Below are 23,002 nucleotides of genomic sequence, written 5' to 3' on the forward strand. Positions count from 1 at the left end.
CACTCCCACTGCCCTCCCACTCTCCTCCAGCTCACTCCCACTGCCCTCCCAGTCTCCTCCAGCTCACTCCCACTGCCCTCCCACTCCCATCCAGCTCACTCCCACTGCCCTCCCACTCTCCTCCAGCTCACTCCCACTACCCTCCCACTTTCCTCCAGCTCACTCCCAGTACCCTCCCACTCTCCAGCTCACTCCCACTGCCCTCCCACTCTCCTCCAGCTCACTCCCACTACCCTCCCACTCCCCTCCAGCTCACTCCCACTGCCTCCCACTTTCCTCCAGCTCACTCCCACTACCCTCCCACTCTCCTCCAGCTCACTCCCACTGCCCTCCCAGTCTCCTCCAGCTCACTCCCAGTCTCCTCCAGCTCACTCCCACTGCCCTCCCAGTCTCCTCCAGCTCACTCCCAGTCTCCTCCAGCTCACTCCCACTGCCCTCCCACTCTCCCACTCTCCTCTCCTGTATGTACACTAGGTGTGAGTAGTGTATACAGTACATGTAGTATGTACACCAGGTGTGCAGTGTACACGGTTTAGAAACAAGGCATACATGTACTCGGTTTATGCAGTGTAAACTGTTAACGTACCAGATGCGCAGTACACTGCACATCTGTCCACCAGGCATACAGTTTGTAGACTATACTATTCCAGAATTTCTATTTCTTATAATCGGATTTTAAATAACTTGTCTCTGGATGAGATTCACCCACACTGCAGCACTAAGAACACTACAAAACCCTCAGATCTCATGCCGTCTTCCAGCATGTGAGAAACGAACATTAATCCCCCCACAACCCCCTCGTGCCTCAGTGCTTCAGTGACAAAGAACACTGCATGGAGACTGTATTAGTTTCACACAGCACTAGCATCAGTGCCGGTTTGTAAACTGCGTGCAGAACACAGCTGGGATCTGCCCTGACTGCTTTTTAAAGCCCAGAAAATGCAGTGACCTAACAGCAAATCAATGATGGCCAAATCTAATACCCTGTCAGATCTGTGCCAAAGCCCGACTGGGAGCACTGTCGACGGTAATGGCTGTAAGGAGACAGCGATTGGCTGGCGCTCCTGCTCTGCAATATTCACCGGTGGATTCGGGCTGCCAGACTAACCTGCAATTCAAAGTGAGGCCGCAAGTCACCGATTAAACCTCTGTTGTGTCTAGGCAGATGAGACACAACTTGCTCCCTCTTCAGGAGTCTCTGCAAAATTAATTAGGGCTATGCATCCAAAACCCTTAAGCACTAAAAATTCCTATCGCTTCCCAGTGGGATTTCAGTGCAGTGTTTTCCAATTTAGGGCCAGCAGACAGTGAACCGGGGGTCTGCTCCTCTGATTCCTCAGCTTTCTATTCTGGGGTCTCCTTTTACATTTGCTGGTCAAGTGGGATTTGGCATTACAGTAATATCAACACTGTATCAATTTCTGAGTTTCAGTGCAGAAAGAGAAAGAAAACCTTCCCATGGGAGGCCGGATCCATCGTCTGTCCGTGAGAAACTGATCAGCTATTAAGAGCTATTGAGTCTGAAATCAATTTAACTAGTTGAGGAGAGGATGCTCCAGGTCCAGTGTGTTAAAACTGTTGGGGACAGTACCCCCTGAAGTGCAGGAATGCAGAAACAAGTTAACCAGGACTCCCATCAATCAGTCAACACAGGGGATTAAGAGACTGGTTGAATCGGTAAACAGCAAATATAGCGATCATCCAGTGTCCCTACTGGTCTTGTATATCGCACAACAGAAGCATTAAAAATGACAGGATAACACAGCCTAGGCAAGATCGATGAATGTAAAATCTAGGACAAATGTAGCAAAGAATGCTCGATTCTTCTGCCACTGGGTGTCATTATGTAGAATTTGATAAATTACAAAATCGTTATTTTGACACGTGTCTCTTTGTGAAATGTCAGCGCCTGGCGTCTATAGCTATTCCATGTCTCCAGTTACTGCATCCCAGGAGACACACTTACTGAGTTAATAAAACAACAGTTTTTTGCAAACAAACCATCATGGCCAAACTGTTCACTGACATTTGTACCAATATGCTCAAACTATATGGATAGTGTGGACTCCTCACCCAAGATAAGATGGCTGTGATCTGCACAGAGCCCAGGGCATGTTAAAGAGAATCGTGACTGGATTACATCTGGTTTCCAAATTCTTCTAAACCCAGCAAAAATGTGTTCTGGACAACTTCCTGTACATCCCTTGACTTACTTTTCAAACATGCTTATCTGCCAGTCCAAAAGTGGTCTCTAATTCTTTATCCCTACCAAAATAATGATGGGATAACAGGGATAATAATTCTTTACTGTAAAGTGTTGCCATTAGTTTTCCAGGCGGGTTTTAATTCTGACAGGAAACAAAAACCAGGATCCAGAGTTCAAATATTCTCTCCCTACCCACCCTTTTTTCTGCGGGAAAGCGCTCTCTAATCCCTGCTTTCAAATTGCTGGTTTATTCGTTAAAAAAAAAACTGCTGGAACCAGATTCCATAGTCACTTGTACCCCTGGGGAAGCATTCTAACAGAACTCAAGTCTGTCCTTGAACTTCTTCCCTCTTTTCTGTTTTTGTCAATTTTGGTTGTTTTTTTTTCTTCCTTCACAAACTCCACCCCCCTTCCCAGAACGGCCTGAAAGAATACCATACCCACTTCCCCATTTTGCTTTCTTATCCACATACAAAACTGGAAGCCGTTGCAGCATAACAATCTCAAAAACAAATGAAAATGGTAGCTAAAGACTAGATTAGAAGAGAGAGGCATTGCGACCCGTTGTCCCTTCGTTACCTCTAAAATAAAATGAAAAACTCCACACGCCCCTGCTTGTAAAGTTCTGAGCTCACACCACAATATCACCACGCGAGCGTAATCTTATCATGACCCTTTCCACTCCCCTTGTACAAAGCGAGGAACGAAAGAATTCCAAGATTCGGGCAGGTACTGTAAAAGAGAAAGGAGAGTGCTCTTTCCCCTAGTGGAAATTCTAGTAGAAATGTTTACTTTGGTGTCTGCTGGCCACCAGTACCTTCCATTTCCGAACACTTCAAACCCCAGTACAGTACAGCATCGCTGTAAAGAGAGTTTTCCATTCTACTGGACATTGTTAGCAGTACCTCACCGCTGAGCCGTTACCAGTTCGGACCATTAGAAACCCAACGCCAATTTCTACTGGCACACACTAGAGTTTCCACTAGGCGCAGGCTGGTTGTGATTTCTCTGCACTCCAGGCGATGACGGAACACTCCCTCATTTCTTCTGGTCCTTTTCCCCCCCAAAGCGAAACCTGTTGATTTTGTTTTGTATTTCATTAGCAGCAAGGGAGATGAGTATTTTATTCTTTGCCCCCGTCGGGCAGATTTGTCCCCGCTGGTTCTCCGGGGTACCCGCCTCTCCTCACCCTAGGAGCGCCACTGGGATAACGGCAGACTCCAAGGCTCCTCTCCCACAAATCCTCTCCCGCACTCTTCTTCTCTCCGTTCTTTCCGAGGGGAAGTTCAGGAATTTGCTCGTCGCCTGTATACCTTGCGATCAACTCAACAATAGACTCTTAGAAATAGAAAATGCTGCTGGCTGTACAAAGTTCCCCCGGCTTCCTAATGCTTTCACGTGCCAGGGTCTAAGGGACAGTCCCGCCTGTCCTGACATCAACTCGTGTTTTCCAAGACCGAGAAAGAACGGCAGGCTCGATCCTCTTCTCCCCTCGTTTTTCCGAAATCCAACACGTTTGTTTTTTTTTGCTCGTGTGTATTTCCCCACCCGTTCACGTGCCAGAAGACGAGGACCCCCCCAAGCTGGGAGAATTCAGCACCACCAGAGCCACGCGGCCCTCCGGGCCCGCCTTTCCTCGTCTCGCTCGTGCTCGTCCGGCTCCTTCCGGCGGCGCGTAAGAAATCCACTCCCTTCTCTTCCTCCCCTGTCGCGGGAAATCCCTCTCGCACAGTTTTTCCTCTGAACCCAATCCCGCCAGCCCCCGCGATTGTGAGGATACACGAACGTGACGGACGTCACCAGAGAAACGGATTGGGGGGCGGGGGGGAGTTCGGCTGCAGACCGCCATCGAAAAACACGCGCTTGGTGATGAGAGAGGGCAGGGGGAGACTGGGGAGATGAGGAAGGGTGGGGTCACGGGAGAAACCAGGGGACTCATCTGTTTTTCTTGGATGCCATTGGCATACTCTTCATGCTGTATCCTGCCAGCCCCTTTCCCCCCGGCACCCCGCTATCTGCGTCCCCCACCTCCTCTTCCCCGCGTCCCCTCTGCCTGCCCCCCTCCTCTTCAGTCCAGGAGGCGGAGGTGGGGGCTGAGAAGAGGTAGCCCTGGGGGTCCAGGCCATAGAACAGCCTGCCCTCCTTGGTCCCTCTCAGACTGGCGTGGTCCAGGCTGCCCGTGCTGTTGCACTTCTTCGCCAGAGGGGGAGCCAGGGAGCCCGGCGAGAGCAGCGAAGTGAGAGACATGCTGCTGAGAGTCTCGGACAAGAGCTCGCTGTTGCAGGCCTGACTGGAGCCCCCGCCGATGACCAGGTCGTCATCCGACGGCTCCATGGAGTCCTGCCGGTTGCAGCTGGGGCTGGTGCTGCTGCCCCCGCTGCTTTGACTCCTCTGGTGCCCCCTGCTGGCCTGGAGGCTGAAAGCGGCCGGGGAGTTGGCGGCAGCCCCCAGTCTCACCCTTGCGCTGCCGAACTGGGGGTGCCGCTGTGCCACCGGCTCCGGGGGAGTGTTACTGCACAAGGCCGGGGTGTTGTCATCACTGGGAAGGGGGCACAACAGGGGAAGATCCAGCTCCCTGGGGGGGGAGACGCTGAAGCTCAGGCCCTCCTCCAGCGTGGTCTGCAAGCTGCCCTCTGAACTGCCCGTAGCCAGGGAGGAATCGCTGAGGGCCGCGTGCTGGAGGAGGGAGAGAGAGGACGACGGGGTAACGTTAGTGCCCAGTGGGCCAGCGGTTCTGAGGAGCACCGTTAACTCTTCCACAGGGGAGAGGCCACGATAAAATCCCTAAAGCAGAGGGAGCAGAGAGCAGAGGTCACGCAAGCAAATCTAAACAAATCCCAGTGATAAAATACAGCGAGCTCACAGGCACTGGTTACTAACTACAGTAAGTAACCACTGTTTCCAAGACTGCTGAATCTTTATATAACCCCCTGATAAGAAGGACCAGGACTCTCCAGGACCAGAGGTGTGGACCACTGGACTAGACAAGGACAAGACCACAAGTCAGGGGTGAGACGCCGAGACCCGTGTCCTCCAGGGTTCTCCTCTGGCTGGCGGTGGGAGCCCTGCAATCAGATCGGGTACTGCGGGGCTCACCTGCATGGTCAAGTCTCTGCTGTTGGCGCCAGGAGACCTCAGGGATGCCCAGGAGGCTGGCGAGGTCAGCCTGCCCCCGCCCCTCTTCTGGGGCCCTCCCGTGCTGCTGGGGGCGGCCGCGGCCGCGGCGGGGTGGAAGAATTCGGCGGGGAGGTGAAAGAGAGACGAGCTGCCCCCCCTGCTGCCACTGCGGGCCCCCTCTGGAGAAGGAGACAGGCGGAGGCGTGAGACCCGCTCGCGCGGCCCGGGGTCCGGATCTCGGCGCAGCCTGGGGGCTCAGTCATTTGCGTGCGGCACGGGGTGTCATTACGACAGAAAACTCAACAGCATTTCTTGTGTGCACCGGCGGGCAACTCAAACAGTCAGCGTGATAAGTCAGTAATTGTGCCTATCCATCACTGTGCCAGTCATTGCGCCCGTCAATTAATACGGCATTCAATCAGTGTGTGCCAGCCTGTGTGACAGTCAATTATTGCCATACAATCTATCAGTGTGTCAGCCAATTAATAAACCTTTCAGTCGAGATGCCAGTCCGTCTATCTGTGTGCCATTCAGTCAGACAATGTGCCAGGTGGTCAGTGTGCCACTTATTAGTTAGTTGCCATTCAGATAACCAAGATAACAGTTAATCAGTGTACCGTTTTGTCAATCAATGTGCCAATTAGTCAGTGTGTCATTCATTAGCCAGTGTGCCATTCAGGCCATCAACATGCCAGTTAGTGTGTCATTCAGACAATGAACATGCCAGTTAGTCAGTGTGTCATTCAGGCGATCAACATGCCAGTTAGTTAGTGTGCCAGTCAGACAATGAACATGCCAGTCAGTCAATGTGCCAGTGGGCCATGCTGCCAGTCAGTAATGTATCAGTAATGGAAGCTGCCAGCTGCTCATTCAGGGGTACCTGCGCTGGGACAGGGGAGCTGGCTGCCCAGCTCAAACAGCGCTCCCCCATCCTCTGCCCCTGGGCTCTGGGGCAGCGACCCTTGACCTCCAGGTTGGCTTCCCCCTAGCTCCTCAGAACTGCGGGACTCACTGCTTCCTCTCTCTTCCTGTGCACACGGAGCACACCAAGAGCAGGCCATCAGCACAGACGCACAGGGGTTACAGCCTGTTTCCTGCCTCCCCGATCACCCTGAAATCTTCAGCTTAATGGCATCTAATAGGTGATAATAAAGATCTCCCACAATCATGGGGTTGTGTGTATTGGGTCTTTGCAATACCTTCTTCAGTTCCCTGCGTTCTTGAACATCATTTAAATATCAGAATGTGATGAGGAACTCAATTTAACGCTGAAGCCAGGAGGCATGAATTACCACAAAGGGTTGTGGGAGTCTGGAACGTGTAACCCAGCTACACTGTCAAAAGCTGATAAACAGGCTTCTTTCAAGATGAGCTTCTCTTATCACTGAGCTACTAAAAATCCCAAGATAGTTAGGCTTATTGGTCTCCCCTCATTTATAACCTTTCTTACATTCTTCTCCTCCACCAGCACATGACTCATACGCTGGGTAAGTCCCTATTTGCATTTGAAATGTGTCCACACTGCCAATACCCTTCACAGGAGGTACATCTACTGTAAATGAACTCTGCTGTGGCTATCTAGTTGGTAGTGATTAGAGTGATGTCATCAGCCTGCGCCAGCCCCCCACCTTGCCATCCCGCACTAGGAGCTGGTACACGCTGTGGTCGTCCAGGCTGAGGTCATCAGGCAGCGCCAATGACGAGGACTTGTCCGACATCTGCTCTGACATCAGAGACGCCTGCTCCACCTCGGCCAATCGGATCTTTGAGAGACGGAGAGGCAGAGGAAGTCAAAAAGTGTTTCATTTTGCCCTCATAACACGTTAACCAAAAAGATAAGCTCAGGAAAATGGTTCTGCAGGAAAATTACCTGTTCCTGATCTGAAACTGCCTGGATGTGGCCTATTAGTGTGTATCCGTGTGTGACTGAGCGTGGATTCGAGCACAAGCCTGCGTGTCTGAGTGGGTCTGGGTGGGTCAGAGTGGTTCGGAGTGAGTCGGAGTGGGTCTGGGTGGGTCTGGGTGGGTGTTGGTGGGTCTGAGTGGGTCAGAGTGGTTTGGAGTGGTTCAGAGTGGGTCAGAGTGGGTCTGGGTGGGTGTTGGTGGGTCGGGGTGGGTGTTGGTGGGTCGGAGTGGGTCTGGGTGGTTCGTAGTGGGTCTGGGTGGGTCTGGGTGGATGTTGGTGGGTCAGGGTGGGTGTTGTTGGGTCTGAGTGGGTCGAGGTGAGTCGGGGTGGGTGTTGGTGGGTCTGAGTGGGTTGAGGTGAGTCGGGGTGGGTGTTGGTAAGTCTGAGTGGGTCGAGGTGAGTCGGGGTGGGTGTTGTTGGGTCTGAGTGGGTCGAGGTGAGTCGGGGTGGGTGTTGTTGGGTCTGAGTGGGTCGAGGTGAGTCGGGGTGGGTGTTGGTGTGCGCGGCTGTGTGGGAGCCCGTCTTTCCCAGCAGACCCGAGTGAGTAAGCACCTCTTGCCGGTGGTGGCGGCAGTCCTTGCACACCGGCGGGGAGGAGTAGTGGTGGAAGACAGAGCCGGAGAGGTTGTCGATCATCAGCAGCTCCCCCTCGAAGGAGTCCTTGATGAGCAGGGACACGCTGTCCAGCCACAGGCTCTCCTGCGGGGCAGGAGGGGAGAGGGAGGGGGTAGGTGCATAATAAAGTTGGGGTTTCAGTACCAAGGGGACATGCTGTATTAATTGTTCTGTGCAAGTAATGGAGCACTGAATTTCTGTCTGTCACACAATCCCTTCTGGAAAGAAGCCAAATGGGCAGAATTTCATATTCCAAGGAAGAGCACGTTTCCAAGCACACCGAGTCAAATTCCGTTGTTTCTGCTGGATCTTTCTAACATGCAACAGCGTTCCTGATCTTTGAGCAGACTGCCCAGGCTTGAGGTGCCCAGGGCATGTGAACATGCCGCAAAGCGCAGTCCAGCTTGGGCAGCTGGTCAGGAGGTGGTGTGTCTTGTGTAAGGGGAAACCAAGCGCAGGCAGAGCCAGTCAATACGGCGCTCGGCATGGAGCAGCACGCAGACTGGCCTCCTGCTGTGAAGCCCCAGGGCGGCCCTCTGTCAAGGGCTTGATTGACAGGCCCTGCGCTGTTCAGGGCTGTGAGCACGCCGGCTGACCCTCGCGCGCCGCACCCTGCTAATTTGGCTGCCGATTTCCCGCAGCCCAAACCGTCATGGCTCGACGGCGCACAGCCAGAGCTTTCTGCAGTTACTAACAACCTGCAGTTCTTCTCTCTTTCTTCATACTGAGGCCCTCGAAAGAGTTCAGCTGGCACGAATACGGTATACGCACACAGATCTGTCAGACTGATCGCATTGGAGGCTCTGTGATTGAGCCACAGAGCAGCTACAGTAAAGCACAGGTGATGGACGACCTGTATAATTAACTCTGGCTGTTTCAGAACACTAAAAGCAAAGCTGAGCTCCACTGCACATGAAGCCCAACGTCAGCAGCTACGCCAGCCAGCTATCCTGCCCTTATAAGCCTGATGATCCCTCTTTCTGGCCAGTGACAAACATGCATGTACAGTATGTATCTTACAGGGGAGACCTGTCATGTTTGGGATGAGTTTTTGTGGTTCGCTTTATTCCATCTACCTTAAGCCAATTGAGAAGTTAGCTCTGATGGTTCTGTCTTCTAGCACTGCGAAACTGGCATATACAGTATGTACTCCCATCATTCAGAGCGACTCGTGGCTATTAAACACGCCGCAGACATGAAAAGATGCTCCCTGCACAGTACATGTCTGTCCACCTGTCTCTCCTAAGGTATACCGGCCAGCGCTGGACCGGTTTGGACAGGCAGATCAGGCAGAGAGATACTGGAGCTCTTTCCCCGTGACCCAGCGGCTGCCCGGCAGCGACAGAGACAAGTGGAGTGTGTTACTCACTCCTCTCACCCTGACAGCCTGTGTGTGTGTGTGTGTGTGTGTGTGTGTGTGTGTGTGTGTGTGTGTGTGTGTGTGTGTGTGTGTCGAACGCTGAGCTCCATTGAAGAGGCAATGAAAGAGCAAATGATGCCGAATCCAATCTACAGGCCCCTTATCTCCCCAGGAAATTAGGCCTCGTTTATTAATCTCTCTTTCTTTATGGGGCCGAAGCTTTGATGAAGCCCGGGGATCTGTCGGGAGAGATAAGGGAAAGAGCCGGGCGGCCCCTCCTGCCGGGAGCACGACAGATCTTTTCTCTTTCCCCGAATCAACAGACGCGGATAAAGGAATTGGCAGGCGGCTCCGGAAAAAAACGCCTCTCTCCCTCGTCTTCCGCTCCCTCACCTTTCTTCTCTCTTCCCGGAGTGCGGCGCTCGCCGCACTCTTCCAGCATGGGGCAACGTGACCCCCCCATTTTATCACCCATCTCCCCCCCCCCCCACCCCACCATCCATTCTTCCCAGTGCGTCGGCGAGCATCCGAACAGGACCTGTTGCCATGGCGACTCTCGCCAGCGAGGCTCTGGTTTCGAGGTACGGTGGGTTCCCGATCCTCCGCGCTTATTATGCGCCCCCCCTCCCCCTCCCTTCCACACCCCGTCTTGTGCTCCTTGCGCAGGGATCTGCCCTCCCTGGGACCCAGGGCCAGAGGCAGGGGGCTCAGTGGCTGAGGCAGACTCCTCCCCCTTCAGCTGTCGAGTGGGCAGGGGGGGGTGCCACCCTGCCCATCCGGCACCTCCGCTGTCACTCACTGGGAAAGTTCCCCAGGGGTCCTGATGTCCCGGGACCACCGCCGGACGTGGCCGCATCAGAACGAGCAGCGGGGGCTCACCTGGGCTGGGGAGTAGAGCTTGCGGGGGTCACAGGGGTCGTGGCGGTCGCGGGCGTGGGGCAGGGGGACCGGGGCGGAGGAGGTGGAGGTGCTGCACCCTCCCCCCCCGCCCCGCTTCCCCCCTCCCCCGTCTCCCGCCCCGCCGCCCCCCCCTCCTCCTCCTCCGCCGCCGCCCAGCCCCCCCAGGCAGCACAGCCCGCCCTGGGCCAGCTCCAGCTCGATCTCGGCGTCCATCTCGGCGTCCTCCTGCGCCTCCTTGTTGGAGTCGTCCAGGTGCTTCATGAGCACGGCCACCACCACGTTGATGAGCACGAACTGCGCCGTCAGCACGAAGCTCACGAAGTACAGCGGCGAGATGAACTGCAGGCTGCTCAGGCAGCCCTGCTCCCCGCTGGGGCAGTCCCGCAGGGTGTCCTGCCAGAAGGGACACGGCCGGGCGTCAGCGTCGCGCTTTGTCTGACTCAGACCCTGCCAGGGTGTTACTGGGCAATGCCCCCCCCCCCCCCCACACTGGTGTGAGTGTGTGCATGTCTGTGTTTGTGTCTGTGAATGTGTGTGCCCTGTGTGTGCCTTGTGGTGGACCCTGTGTGTGCCCTGTGTGTGCCCTGTGATGGACCCTGTCTGTGCCCTGTGGTGGACCATGTGTGTGCCCTGTGGTGGACCCTGTGTTTGTTCTGTGGTGGACCCTGTGTGTGCCCTGTGATGGACCCTGTGTGTGTCCTGTGATGGACCCTGTGTGTGTCCTGTGATGGACCCTGTGTGTGCCCTGTGATGGACCCTGTGTGTGCCCTGTGGTGGACCCTGTCTGTACTCTGTGATGGACCCTGTGTGTGTTCTGTGATGGACCCTGTGTGTGCCCTGTGGTGGACCCTGTGTGTGTTCTGTGATGGACCCTGTCTGTACTCTGTGATGGACCCTGTGTGTGCCCTGTGGTGGACCCTGTGTGTGCCCTGTGATGGACCCTGTCTGTACTCTGTGATGGACCCTGTGTGTGCCTTTGGTGGACCCTGTGTGTGCCCTGTGATGGACCCTGTGTGTGCCCTGTGGTGGACCCTGTGTGTGCCTTTGGTGGACCCTGTCTGTACTCTGTGATGGACCCTGTGTGTGCCCTGTGATGGACCTGTGTGTGTTCTGTGATGGACCCTGTGTGTGCCCTGTGGTGGACCCTGTCTGTACTCTGTGATGGACCCTGTGTGTGCCCTGTGATGGACCCTGTGTGTGCCCTGTGGTGGACCCTGTGTGTACTCTGTGGTGGACCCTGTGTGTGCCCTGTGTGTGCCCTGTGTGTGCCCTGTGGTGGACCCTGTGTGTGCCCTGTGGTGGACCCTGTCTGTACTCTGTGATGGACCCTGTGTGTGCCCTGTGATGGACCCTGTGTGTGCCCTGTGGTGGACCCTGTGTGTACTCTGTGATGGACCCTGTGTGTGCCCTGTGGTGGACCCTGTGTGTACTCTGTGATGGACCCTGTGTGGCTGGGAAAGAGAGCAGGCGGCCACCTCACCTTCATGATCCCGTTCCAGTTGTCCCCGGTGGACACCTGGAAGAGCGTGAGGAACGCCATGCCGAAGTTCTCGAAGGTGGCGTGGCGACTCATTCCCTCGCAGGGGTAGTCTGCGTTGCACACTGTCGGGAGAGATTGAAGAGGGACTGAAACCGCCTTCCCGGCTGGTGACCCTACTGATCACCTGCTATCCCAACAACAGCTGGCTGATGTGTTCAAGCTTTTGTTATGTGCCTATTCCCAGCTGAAAGCTCACACTGGGAAAGATAGTGAACAAAGGTAGAAGATAAAGATAATTTAACAGTGGTGCTGGAAGGAAAGAACTTTCTTTGCTTTGTAATCTTTGCTGTGATCTGGGATTTTCCTTTGTTTATTCTATCCATTGAAATGTTGTGGTTTCCTTGTTAGTACTGCCATGGTTTTATCACATTTCTGATCCTGGCTGTGATCTCCAGACTGTAGTGTAGGGGCTCATCCCGGACTGGGACCCTGGCTGTGATCTCTGGCCTGTAGGGGCCCATCCTGGACTGGGACCCTGGCTGTGATCTCTAGGCTGTAGGGGCTCATCCTGGACTGGGACCCTGGCTGTGATCTCCGGGCTGTATGGACTAGAAACCTAGCCAACCTGACTGTGCTCCATTGTGTGTTTTTGTACCGGGCTACACCTGAGCTCACACCTCGTGCTTCTCACTCACCCAGCTCTCCGAACAGCTCAACGCCCAGCGCTGCGTAGATGAAGAACAGCAACATGAACAGCAGCCCCAGGTTTCCCACCTGAAACAGAAGAGTGTAAGAGCAGCAACGTTACCTTACACAGCACAGCCAGGATAATCGCACCCTGGGCCAGGCTCAGCTAAACAGCATAGTGTCGTGAAAGAAAACCTCACTGTGCGGTTGAAAATCTCTGTCAATCAAGTAAGCAAACAGTGTTAGCTGCTCATGCTAAATACATCCCCTTCAATCAACCGCTTCAGTGATGCAACTGTAAGAAGATCCCTGGATCCGTTTACATTACATTGGATGTTTGAGGTATTTTTCCTGAGAAGGAGAAGGAGACGTGCTCTCATCGCCCTCGGGTATTGATCACATATCGACAGCCGAGATTTTTAAGTCTGCAAATCCAGGCTATCTTTCAGGCTGTTAGATTGGAGCAAGGGGCCTGCGCAGGGGGTCGGTCTGGAGTTTCGACAGCTGCTGTGAGTGTTGTGGGCCGATACCCCAACACACACGTCTGGACAGCGAGGACCGTGAGCAAGCCCACAGAAGGGTGAGAGACGTGTCAGGGGGTGAACAAGAAGAAGGGAGCTCACACAGCCCAACAGCCGCAGAGACACGTGGGGCTGATCTGGCCATTTTTGTTCAAAAGCCTGCAAGGAACGGTACTGTATGGAATGGGAAATTCATTTTTAAAAAATCCATCTTTTCGAGCAGTAGGCTCTTTTAAAAAAAAAAACCGCTCCTTCCTGCTAATTACCCAATAAAGCATTTAGTGAAGGGCTCATTATTCACTTCCCCTGTTAATTACTCTCCAGATGTCCTTGAAATTCAGCGGAGGGATATAGATTAATGAAAGATGGACGTCTTGGCAAAAGCATCTGATTTTATTGCCACTTATTATCCCTGGATCCCAAGCAAGGAGGCTGGATCTCATGAGCTGGAGCCTGCCCTCAGAAGGCCTGGTCGTGCCTCTGGTAACACATCCACTGAGACGCCGTCTCACTGAGACACCGGCACAAAGTGCATGGAGAGAGAGAGACCTGCCCCCCTCTCTGGGGGAAACTGTGAAGACTACGCATTTTGTTTCTGGCCAGTCTGTACTTCATCAGGGCCGTACCACGAAAGGTCAAACTAAAAATACAGGCAAAGTGCTCTCTTTCACTCAGTGAAACAAGGGCTAAACGTTAAACAGGCAGCACGTTACACTAGTATTCACAGGGGGCGCTTTCCAGATCGAGATTTATTCCTGGGGATGAGAATCCACTCATCTAAAACCGGCCACTCTCTTGTCAACGTGTGTCAATGCAGGGGCTGTTCTGTCACCTGGGGCAGGGAGTTGGACTGGCAGCCCAGTATGTGATCTCCTGTCGCACCCTGAGGAACACTGAGCCTGTCTCCCAATAATGCTCTGTATGTTGTATGTTAACATCTTATGACGTGTCTGTGTTGTAAATGTCTGTAGATGTTGTGTTGTTTGTACACGCTTCAGCAACACTGAAATTCACCAGTCAGGCCAAAAAAGGTTCTTGAATGGAAATTGAGAGGGAGAGAGGGGAGAAAGGGGATAGAGAGAGGTAGGAGGAGAGAGAGGAGAAAGGCGATGGAGAGAAGGACAGAGAGAGACATTCACCGTACCTGAGGCAGGGCCTGCACCACTGTGTCCAGCAACGCTCTCATGCCAGTGGCCATCTTCAACAGCTTCAGCACTGACCAAGAGAGAGACAGACAGAGAGGGCGATTAGAGGAGAGAGAGACAGAGAGGGCGAGGAGAGGAGAGAGAGACAGAGAGGGCGATTAGAGGAGAGAGAGACAGAGAGGGCGAGGAGAGGAGAGAGAGACAGGGAGATGAGAGGAATGAGAGAGAGACAGAAAGGACGAGAAGAGTAGCTCTAGGTTCTTTTCGGGCTCTTTGGGTTTTACTACAGAAAACACCCACAACTGTTTGATCCAAGACCTTTGCCTTAAACACCGGACCACCAGGCCCCTGTCCTGCGGCTAACATTCGGGAGAAGTCTGGAGATACATCCAGAAACATCCCCTGCATGCAAGACTCAGGTTATGACTCTGCCTTAAAGACCAGCTATAATCTTCATAAAGAGCACAAAAGACACAAGAGAGCTGGAATGAGCAATAAGGGAGGGTCAATAGCTGTAAGTAGCAAATCTATTCCTGAAGAAATCTATTCCTGAATAACACACAGAGCTTTTGTCATGGATCCCAGAGAGCTTATATAACTCTAAGTTATATCTGGACTCTTCGGTCTGCACATCCACGCTGCCGAGCACAGAGGGGGACTCAGCAATCGTGCCCTGCGGCCGACAGACTCCCCCCCAAATCCCCACCTCCAGCCTCGGCCTCCAGACTCACCCCTGGCGATCCGCAGCACTCTCATGATCCGGATGATGGTGGGGTTGATGGGCAGGGCCGCGTTGATCTCGATCTCCTCCAGAGTGATCCCCATCACCGACAGCAGCACGATGGCCAGATCCAGCTGGTTCCACCTGGGGCGGGGGGGCGCACAAGGACATGCAGGGTGACCGCGAGCGGAGGGCCGACGACGGGGGGGGAGGGAATTCAGCCGCGCGCACAGGAAGTCTCCGACCTCATCGCCCTGGGCGGGACCGCTTCTGTGTCGACTGCGCGGGAAACAACTTATGTGCCCCCCCCCCCCAGTACAGAAGGATCCAGCGGGATCGTCTGGCGAGTTTCTCCTGAGAGAGAGCACTGCCGGATTGAGGATGGGGGGGGCCTGTAAGGGCTCCAGCCCCACGATCGTGCAGAGTTTCTCCAGGAGGCGTGATACGGTTCAATCGGCACCGCGCAGTTTCCACAGCGGTGAGCCGCGCGCGGTTCGGGCCGGGAACTTCGCGGCTCAGTCGCTGAGGTCCGATCGCGGTGCTTTTGTTTTCATTTTGTTTACTTGGAGCGCAGTGCTCCTGCAGACACGGGTGCTGCCCTCGGTTATGTGCTAGAACACACGCGAACAAGAGACGAGAACATGAAGACGGCGCGGCGGTACCTGTCCTTGAAGAAGCGGCGGAACCCGAAGGCGATCAGCTTCAGCACGGCCTCCAGGACGAAGGTGGTGGTGAAGAGGTAGTTGCAGTACTTCAGCGCCGTCTCCAGGGACTGGTGCAGACACAGAGGTAGACACAGTGAGTGCAGGCTCGGTGGGCACGATATAGGGGCGGAAAAGGGGTCCAACTATACCTGCAGAGAGGTGGGGGGGGTGAACTCACCGGAGGCTGGCTGTAGTGCTCCAGGGACATGGTGACCACGTTGACGCAGATGATGACGGTGATGAAGAGGTCCAGGTAGTGACTGGTGCACAGAGAGTGGATCATCAGCCGCACTGGGCTGTAGCTGGCGTAATAGGGCAGCTTCTGTGCCTCTGAGAGCAGGAGAGAGGGGGGGGGCAGGAGGAGGGGAGGTAGACACAAGGGAGAGATCACTGCAAAGCAGCTCTCCTGTTCCCGAGTCCCCGCAGCGAGGAGAGCGCACCGCAGTCAATTCTGCACAGCGCGGAGAGTCCCCCACTATGTCGTACACTAGCTCTGAACTTGCTTTTTGAGCCACGTGCTGAACTAAAGACATGACCCGTTTGTGCCGAACAGACCAGGACAGCAAACAGGAATGTGTTGGCCTGATTACCAATGAGAAACGCTCCTACAAAAGCAGCAGGTGTTCCTTTTCCCCCCAAAAAACCCAGAAATTGCCTTGCTATGATCGTTGTGACAAGTGTGCATTGAAATGAGGGTTTTCTGTGTGTTGGGGTCACTTTCTTGTTCTGTTATTCGCTGTGTTTCTTTTTCTCCCTCTCCTGCTTGGACAGCCTCGTTCGTCTCCTGGTTTCTGAGGGTCCCTGTCTCTGTCTCTGCTCCAGACCGGTCTCTGTCCCCCTGTCTCTCCCTCTCCCGATGGGACAGCCTGGTTTTTCTGAGGGTCCCTGTCTCTGTCTCTGGCCCTGACCGGTCTCTGTCCCTCTGTCTCTCCCTCTCCCGATGGGACAGCCTGATTTTTCTGAGGGTCCCTGTCTCTGTCTCTGTCCCTGACTGGTCTCTGTCCCCCTGTCTCTCCCTCTCCCGATGGGACAGCCTGGTTTTTCTGAGGGTCCCTGTCTCTGTCTCTGGCCCTGACCGGTCTCTGTCCCTCTGTCTCTCCCTCTCCCGATGGGACAGCCTGGTTTTTCTGAGGGTCCCTGTCTCTGTCTCTGGCCCTGACCGGTCTCTGTCCCCCTGTCTCTCCCTCTCCCGATGGGACAGCCTGGTTATTCTGAAGGTCCCTGTCTCTGTCTCTGGCCCTGACCGGTCTCTGTCCCCCTGTCTCTCCCTCTCCCGATGGGACAGCCGGGTTTCTCTGAGGGTCCCTGTCTCTGTCTCTGGCCCTGACCGGTCTCTGTCCCTCTGTCTCTCCCTCTCCCGATGGGACAGCCTGGTTATTCTGAAGGTCCCTGTCTCTGTCTCTGGCCCTGACCGGTCTCTGTCCCCCTGTCTCTCCCTCTCCCGATGGGACAGCCGGGTTTCTCTGAGGGTCCCTGTCTCTGTCTCTTACTGCGTCTCTTCTTCTCCAGGCGCCGCAGCCTCTTCTCCTCGCGCCTCTTGGCCTCCTCGGCCTCCTGGTGCTGCCGGCACTTGTGGAAGTTCTCCACCACCACGCCCACGAACATGTTGAGCACAAAGAAGCTGACGATCAGCAGGAAGGAGATGAAGTACAGCAGCATCCAGGGGTTGTTGTTGGTGACAGGCTGGGGGGAGAGACAGAGGAGACAGAGGAGACAGAGGGAAAGGGGGTGAGACAGAAGGGCAGGTGGGAAGAGATTTCTGGGAACAGCAATACCGAGCAATGAACGTAGTATGAACAGTGAGAAAGGCCTCTCCTTATTTGTAAACCTGCTCATGATCTGGTACTGGAGTACCTCTGTGCCTTTTGGGCTTTGGTTAATCTGAGTTTGTTTAATTAAGCTTTTTGAAACCTTACTGAGCTGATGTCTGATCATAATGTTTTAGTTTTTCCTCTGAGATTTTGTTTTTAGTCGTGATGTTAGAAAAGCACAGCAACACACTGTAACACTGCTACAGTACAGTAACACTGTGACACAACTACTGCAGTACAGTGACACTGTGACACAACTACTGCAGCACAGTGATACCGAGACACAGCTACTGCAGCACAGTGACACCGAGACACAGCTACTGCAGCACAGTGACACCGAGACACAGCTGCTGCAGCACAGTGACACCGAGACACAGCTGCTGCAGCACAGTGACACCGAGACACAGCTGCTGCAGCACAGTGACACCGAGACACAGCTGCTGCAGCACAGTGACACCGAGACACAGCTACTGCAGCACAGTGACACTGTGACACAACTACTGCAGCACAGTGACACCGAGACACAGCTGCTGCACCACAGTGACACCGAGACACAGCTACTGCAGCACAGTGACACTGAGACACAGCTACTGCAGCACAGTGACACCGAGACACAGCTGCTGCAGCACAGTGACAATGTGACACAGCTACTGCAGCACAGTGACACTGTGACACAGCTGCTGCAGCACAGTGACACCGAGACACAGCTGCTGCAGCACAGTGACACCGAGACACAGCTGCTGCAGCACAGTGACACCGAGACACAGCTGCTGCAGCACAGTGACACCGAGACACAGCTGCTGCAGCACAGTGACACTGAGACACAGCTACTGCAGCACAGTGACACTGAGACACAGCTACTGCATCATATCAAGAGTATTTCACTGCTGGAATTTGATTGCCTATAAGGTTGTAATTAACTTGCTTCTTTTATCAACAATTCCTTCTCATTCTCTGTTGTAACACTTAATGTGATAGCTTCTAATATCTACACACAGAGGTCTGAGCTACTCTAGGTGGTACCTGCTGCAGGCTGTTATATATTAACCAGCATTCCATGCCGGATGTGCTGCCTTACAGTGACAGTGTGCGCAGGGCAGAAATGTGCAATTAAAATGATATTTAAAATATTTGATGCTCCATTTCAAGCAATATGAAAAAAGATTCTGCAATCAGCAGGGTTTGTCCAAGAGCCGGCTGCAGCTGAAACCTGAAATGGATCGAGCAGCCCTGGAACGGGAATCATCTTTGTACACAAGCTGCAAGGTGTGCCCCCGATACTGCCCTGCAGTGAATGGCGTGCAGAAAGCCTGGGAGGCCTTTCTTACCTGTTGGTCAATGCCCACGGCGTCCAGTCCATTATACATGATATTGACCCAGCCGTCCTTAGAAGCCAGCACAAAGAGGGACATCAAAGCCTGTGGTGGGAATCACACAAGGACACACATACACACGTTGACATACATACACCCACGCACAGAGTCACGCAGACATGAAGCCACAGACACACACACACACAGACATGGTCAGGGTTATTAAACTGGAGGCAATCAGAGAGATGTCAGGTGAGGCAGACCCGCGAAGCCGGCCAAGGGCACGCACAGGAGCGACCTGCTCTGAGGCAAAAAAGGGAATGAACAGCTCTAACTCGCTAGTCACAGCCAGACAGCCTCGCACACTCGCCTCTGTGATGAGCGAGTATCAGGGCTCTGAAAATCCCAGCGTCTGCCGGCCCCGGCAGAGTCAAAGTCTGGCCCAATCCGCTCTCGAGATGACGCACTGTACCGTACAGAGGGGGCGGCCTGACTTTGGGTATTTGTAACGATGTGTATAGGTCAGGACCCTATGCAGACGGTAAAATCCGGGAGAGACTGGAGAAGGGTAGCAGGGAACAACGACAGGATCAGGATGGGATGACCGAAGGGGGGGGGGGGGGGGGGGGGGGCGTGGGCGTGACGGCAGTTTTCCAGTTGCCCGGGGGGCGTGGCGCAGGCGAACAAGTCCAGAACTATCCCGAAGGGGAAACCAGGAGGCAGTCCAGAAGTCCATAGCTGGGAGATCATCCGAAACAAAAACTAGACAAGGATAAAAACCGGAACGGGATCCAGTGCGGGGAGAGGGAATAAAAATGGGATCACGAGGCCAGGCTCTCTGAGCCCCGGACTCAGCAGGGTCAGGTCGCCCACAGGAGGCTTGTGCCCTCAAGCTGTGGACGGAGGTGTGCGACTCGGTGGTAGGCGGGCCTCCGGGCGGCCGTCTTCCAGTGCAGAGCCGGGAGTAGGGAGAGTAGGGAGAGTAGGGAGAGTAGGGAGAGTAGGGAGAGGCAGGATCGGTGGCCGGTGCACATGATCAACTAAAATGTGAGAGAGCCGGAGCGCCCTTAAGAGGAGGGATTATGATCGTGACAGTATTTACTTTTACCTCCTCCAAGAAAGAACAGCGACTTTGGGGGGGGAGAGAAAACAGAAACCGCCACAAATGCATCTATACTGGTAGTGTAGTTCTCCCGACTGTGAAACGTGGGAAGAGAATGAAAGGTACTGTACAGTACATTACTTTTCAGCTGAATGAGATGTGGTGGGAAGCATGAAGCTCTGCTTTTCAGAGCCCTGCTACCCTACTGTATATTTAAGAGAAGGACTTATAGACATACAGTACAAACAGCTGGAGCACAAGGTCTGACCAGTGTCTCTAACATGTTCTACGTTGTTCACCACTATGCATGGCTTTATTTTCTCTGTGCTCTCCAATAATCAGACCGCACTATGAAATTCCTCACTACGCTCATAATTTATCAACTATGATAACTTTGTAAAAGTAGCTTCACAGTGTCTGCATGAACACGGGTTGCTGTAAATCACAGTATGGATATCACTGCAGGAGGGCATAGATTCACTGCAACAGTGGACTGTATCGCTGCAGGAGCTCTCCTTCAAAGCACAGCATCACAAAAGCGCAGTTCACAACCTATCATGAGATGTTTAATCACATGTACATTGTATGCACATTATTGGGGACACAGTGAACATTTTTTTTTGTAAATATCTTGGCAATTATATACCCGAAGCAGCAGATTTCTGAAACCAGAAACTGATAACCAGAAAAAAAAATGAATAAGATGAGATTTTAAAAAATAGACTTAATTAAGGGCTCAGTTAGCTGGCAGGAGCCATGCTGCAGTTTCTCCTGACAGACGTGTGTGTCCCAGGGATCAGGCTCGGAGAACTGATCTCGAAATCGAAGAACTAAAAAGAGCTTGTATTTTTATAGAAACAGCTCCGCATCAGTAACGCTGACACAGAGACTGGCTTGCCTGGGGCTCGTGCCGCAGTGCTGTGCGATGACTCACCTGACCCAAGTTGTCGAAGTTGTACTTGTGGTGGACCCACTTGTAATTGGCCAGGAGGCAGTCGGACTTGTTGGTGATGTTCTTGATGTCCGGGCCCAGGCAGTAGAAAAACTTCCCTTTGAAGAGCTATGGGGGTTGGAGATTGACAGAGGGAAGAGTGATACAGAGCACAAAGCAAACACTTTTACAAAACTCTGTGAAACAACAGTGAGAATGTGGAGATCAGATAGCAGGGAGATCAGTAAACTAATGGAGAGAACAAGTGACACGCACACTTTTTTATGGACTATTTGCATGTCTCTAAAGCTTTCAGATCGGCATCTACAATTGTGGGATACACAACAGACGTGGAAATGGGTCTGGAAGCACAAGACAGCCATGCGCCCCTTAAAACAGAGACAGACCGCAGTACCTGCACACCCAAAATCCCGAAGATGATGAAGAAGGCACAGCAGATGAGCACGATGTTCCCGATGGGCTTCAGGGAGGAGATCAGCGTCTCCACCACCAGTTTCAAACCTGGGGCTCGGCTGATGACCCTGCCGCACACAGACATACAGACAGCAGTCAGGACTCCATGCTCCATACTGTATGGAGACCCAGTGAGATCAAAGCAACTTGATCAAGGAAGAGAAAAGTTGCATGACTGAGGAGTTACAGTGTTACAGTGTTGTTGCTGTGCTTTTCTAACTAACTGCACTACTAAAAACAAAACCTCAGAGGAAAAAGTACAACGTTATAACCAGACAGCTGTTCAGTAAGGTTTCAGGAAGCTTAATTAAACAAGCGCAGCTGGAGCAGAGCCCAAAAGGCACAGGAGTACTCCAGTACCAGATCATGGGCAGGTTGCCATTATTTATACACCTGCCCATCATCCAATGTTCCCTTTAATTTTTAATGGCCTGTCTGCGCAAAAATGTCAAGTTGTACACATTTCTTCCCAGTGATTAAAACGAGTGCACGCTAAATTGATTGTATGTAAAGTTGTAAACCTGAAATTATTTTTTGTTAATATAGTCATCCTCATAGGAACATAGAGATCCAACAGTCCGGGACAGCGACTCAACGAGCCCAGTCAGAGAGACTGAGCGTGGAGCCGGCATGAGCAGGGAGCTACGAGACAACGAGAGCAGAGATATCGATGATCGAGTAGCGATAATAACGCACAGAGCCAAGGTGGGCCTCTTGCAGCCAGTCTCATGTGGTCAATTTAGCATTTTTCAATTGACGACCCTGTTCGTCTTATTATCATATTTTTGGGGGAATTTAATTTTCAATTTCCTGTGTGCGCTTAGAGGGGACACTGCCGTGATCCCCTCACGGGATTTACTTACACTTGATCTTTACTGACACTTGATCTAGTAAAGGAAAGGCCTCTCTCACTGCTCGTACGTAGTGAGATCGATGGCACTTGCCTTATGGGGCTTTTCCACGTCTCGGCACCGGTGCTTCAGGGGTGCCATCCCTGCAGAAGCCCCACAAACAGCCACACACAAGTCCCCGTACCTGAGGGGGCGCAGGGTGCGCAGGAGCCTCAGCACCCTCAGGACCCCCAGGATCTTGGCCCCGCCCGCCATGGAGACCACGATGTCGACGAGGGAGACGAAGACCAGGAAGCCGTCCAGGACGTTCCAGCTGCTGCGCAGGTAGGCCTGCTCGCCGAAGTACAGCCCCATGGACACCACCTGCGCGAGGAGCACACACACACATCGAGCACTGAGGGCGGCCCGCCACTCTCGCCCTCCCGTCAGCCTAGCAGGCCTGGGCTCTCCGTTTGGCCGTTCCGCCCTTCCGTGGTCATTACACTCCCCCTCTGGGCGGAGCTGTGGGCCAGCTGCCCCTCTCCACAGTGTGTGCATGAAACAGACACTTCCTGCAAAAGGAGGGGACACAGGAGCCCGTGGAGCTGATGGGATTTCTCCGCTAAAGGCTCCGAGCAGGTCATTATGCAGGGTTGTGCAGGAGATCCAGACAGGCCTGCCTGTTTTGCTTGTGGCTGTATCCGCTAGTGTCACTCCACTCAGTGTGTTGAATTGCCCTGCAGGAAGGAGTCACAGAAGCTAAGCTCTCCTGCACCACATCCTGATTCACAGGGCAACAAGGCGCTTCATCTGTGAGGAAGAAACTGGCAGATCAGCTCCAACGTCCAATGTGCGTTTTCAGGAACCATCCGAGTTTGGAAGCAGCCGGCGTTTCTCAAATCGGTGCTCGTGCTTTGACCAGCACAGGGGGGGAGAAGATCTCATTCATTTTCCGCTCTCTGAAAAGCGTGCTCTTGGCCAGTCCACGAGCCCAACAAACGCCGAGGACAGGGCCAGCTCTCAGCGGGTGACTCTCGCCTGGCCCCCTGACCCGCCCACCCCTCAGCACCGAGAATGACCGCTCTGATCCCAGCCCTGAAGCATCAGTCAGGCGGGTTCTAATAGTCCAGGGATGACCAGCACTGCTGCCCTTGTGGGAGTGTGACAGAACAGGTGGAT

The 23,002-nt window shown here is 53.5% G+C and overlaps 1 protein-coding gene across 4 annotated transcripts in view; it reads right to left on the minus strand.

The window, feature by feature from the left end:
- Nucleotides 1–2,574: 2,574 nt before the first annotated feature.
- LOC148648692 (voltage-dependent T-type calcium channel subunit alpha-1I-like) overlaps nt 2,575–23,002 on the minus strand; it is a 144,976-nt gene continuing 124,548 nt past the window's right edge. For 2 of the 4 annotated variants that reach the window (XM_088606500.1, XM_088606499.1), the window contains 17 exons: nt 22,029–22,207; nt 20,935–21,061; nt 20,523–20,648; nt 18,502–18,591; nt 16,853–17,045; nt 15,541–15,692; nt 15,321–15,430; nt 14,669–14,802; nt 13,937–14,007; nt 12,280–12,358; nt 11,585–11,706; nt 10,084–10,497; nt 7,782–7,928; nt 6,952–7,086; nt 6,204–6,351; nt 5,303–5,502; nt 2,575–4,882 (listed from right to left, as the gene is read on the minus strand). In XM_088606500.1, the coding sequence (XP_088462626.1) occupies nt 4,142–4,882; nt 5,303–5,502; nt 6,204–6,351; nt 6,952–7,086; nt 7,782–7,928; nt 10,084–10,497; nt 11,585–11,706; nt 12,280–12,358; nt 13,937–14,007; nt 14,669–14,802; nt 15,321–15,430; nt 15,541–15,692; nt 16,853–17,045; nt 18,502–18,591; nt 20,523–20,648; nt 20,935–21,061; nt 22,029–22,207 (3,168 nt within the window). In that variant the 3' untranslated portion in view covers nt 2,575–4,141. Of the gene's footprint in view, nt 4,991–5,302; nt 5,503–6,203; nt 6,352–6,951; nt 7,087–7,781; nt 7,929–10,083; nt 10,498–11,584; nt 11,707–12,279; nt 12,359–13,936; nt 14,008–14,668; nt 14,803–15,320; nt 15,431–15,540; nt 15,693–16,852; nt 17,046–18,501; nt 18,592–20,522; nt 20,649–20,934; nt 21,062–22,028; nt 22,208–23,002 lie in introns of all 4 variants that reach the window. The other 2 variants (XM_088606501.1, XM_088606502.1) reach the window with 2 other exon arrangements.

This window comes from Lepisosteus platostomus, chromosome 14, assembly GCF_059453375.1.
Source record: "Lepisosteus platostomus isolate fLepPlt1 chromosome 14, fLepPlt1.hap1, whole genome shotgun sequence".
NCBI lineage: Eukaryota > Metazoa > Chordata > Actinopteri > Semionotiformes > Lepisosteidae > Lepisosteus > Lepisosteus platostomus.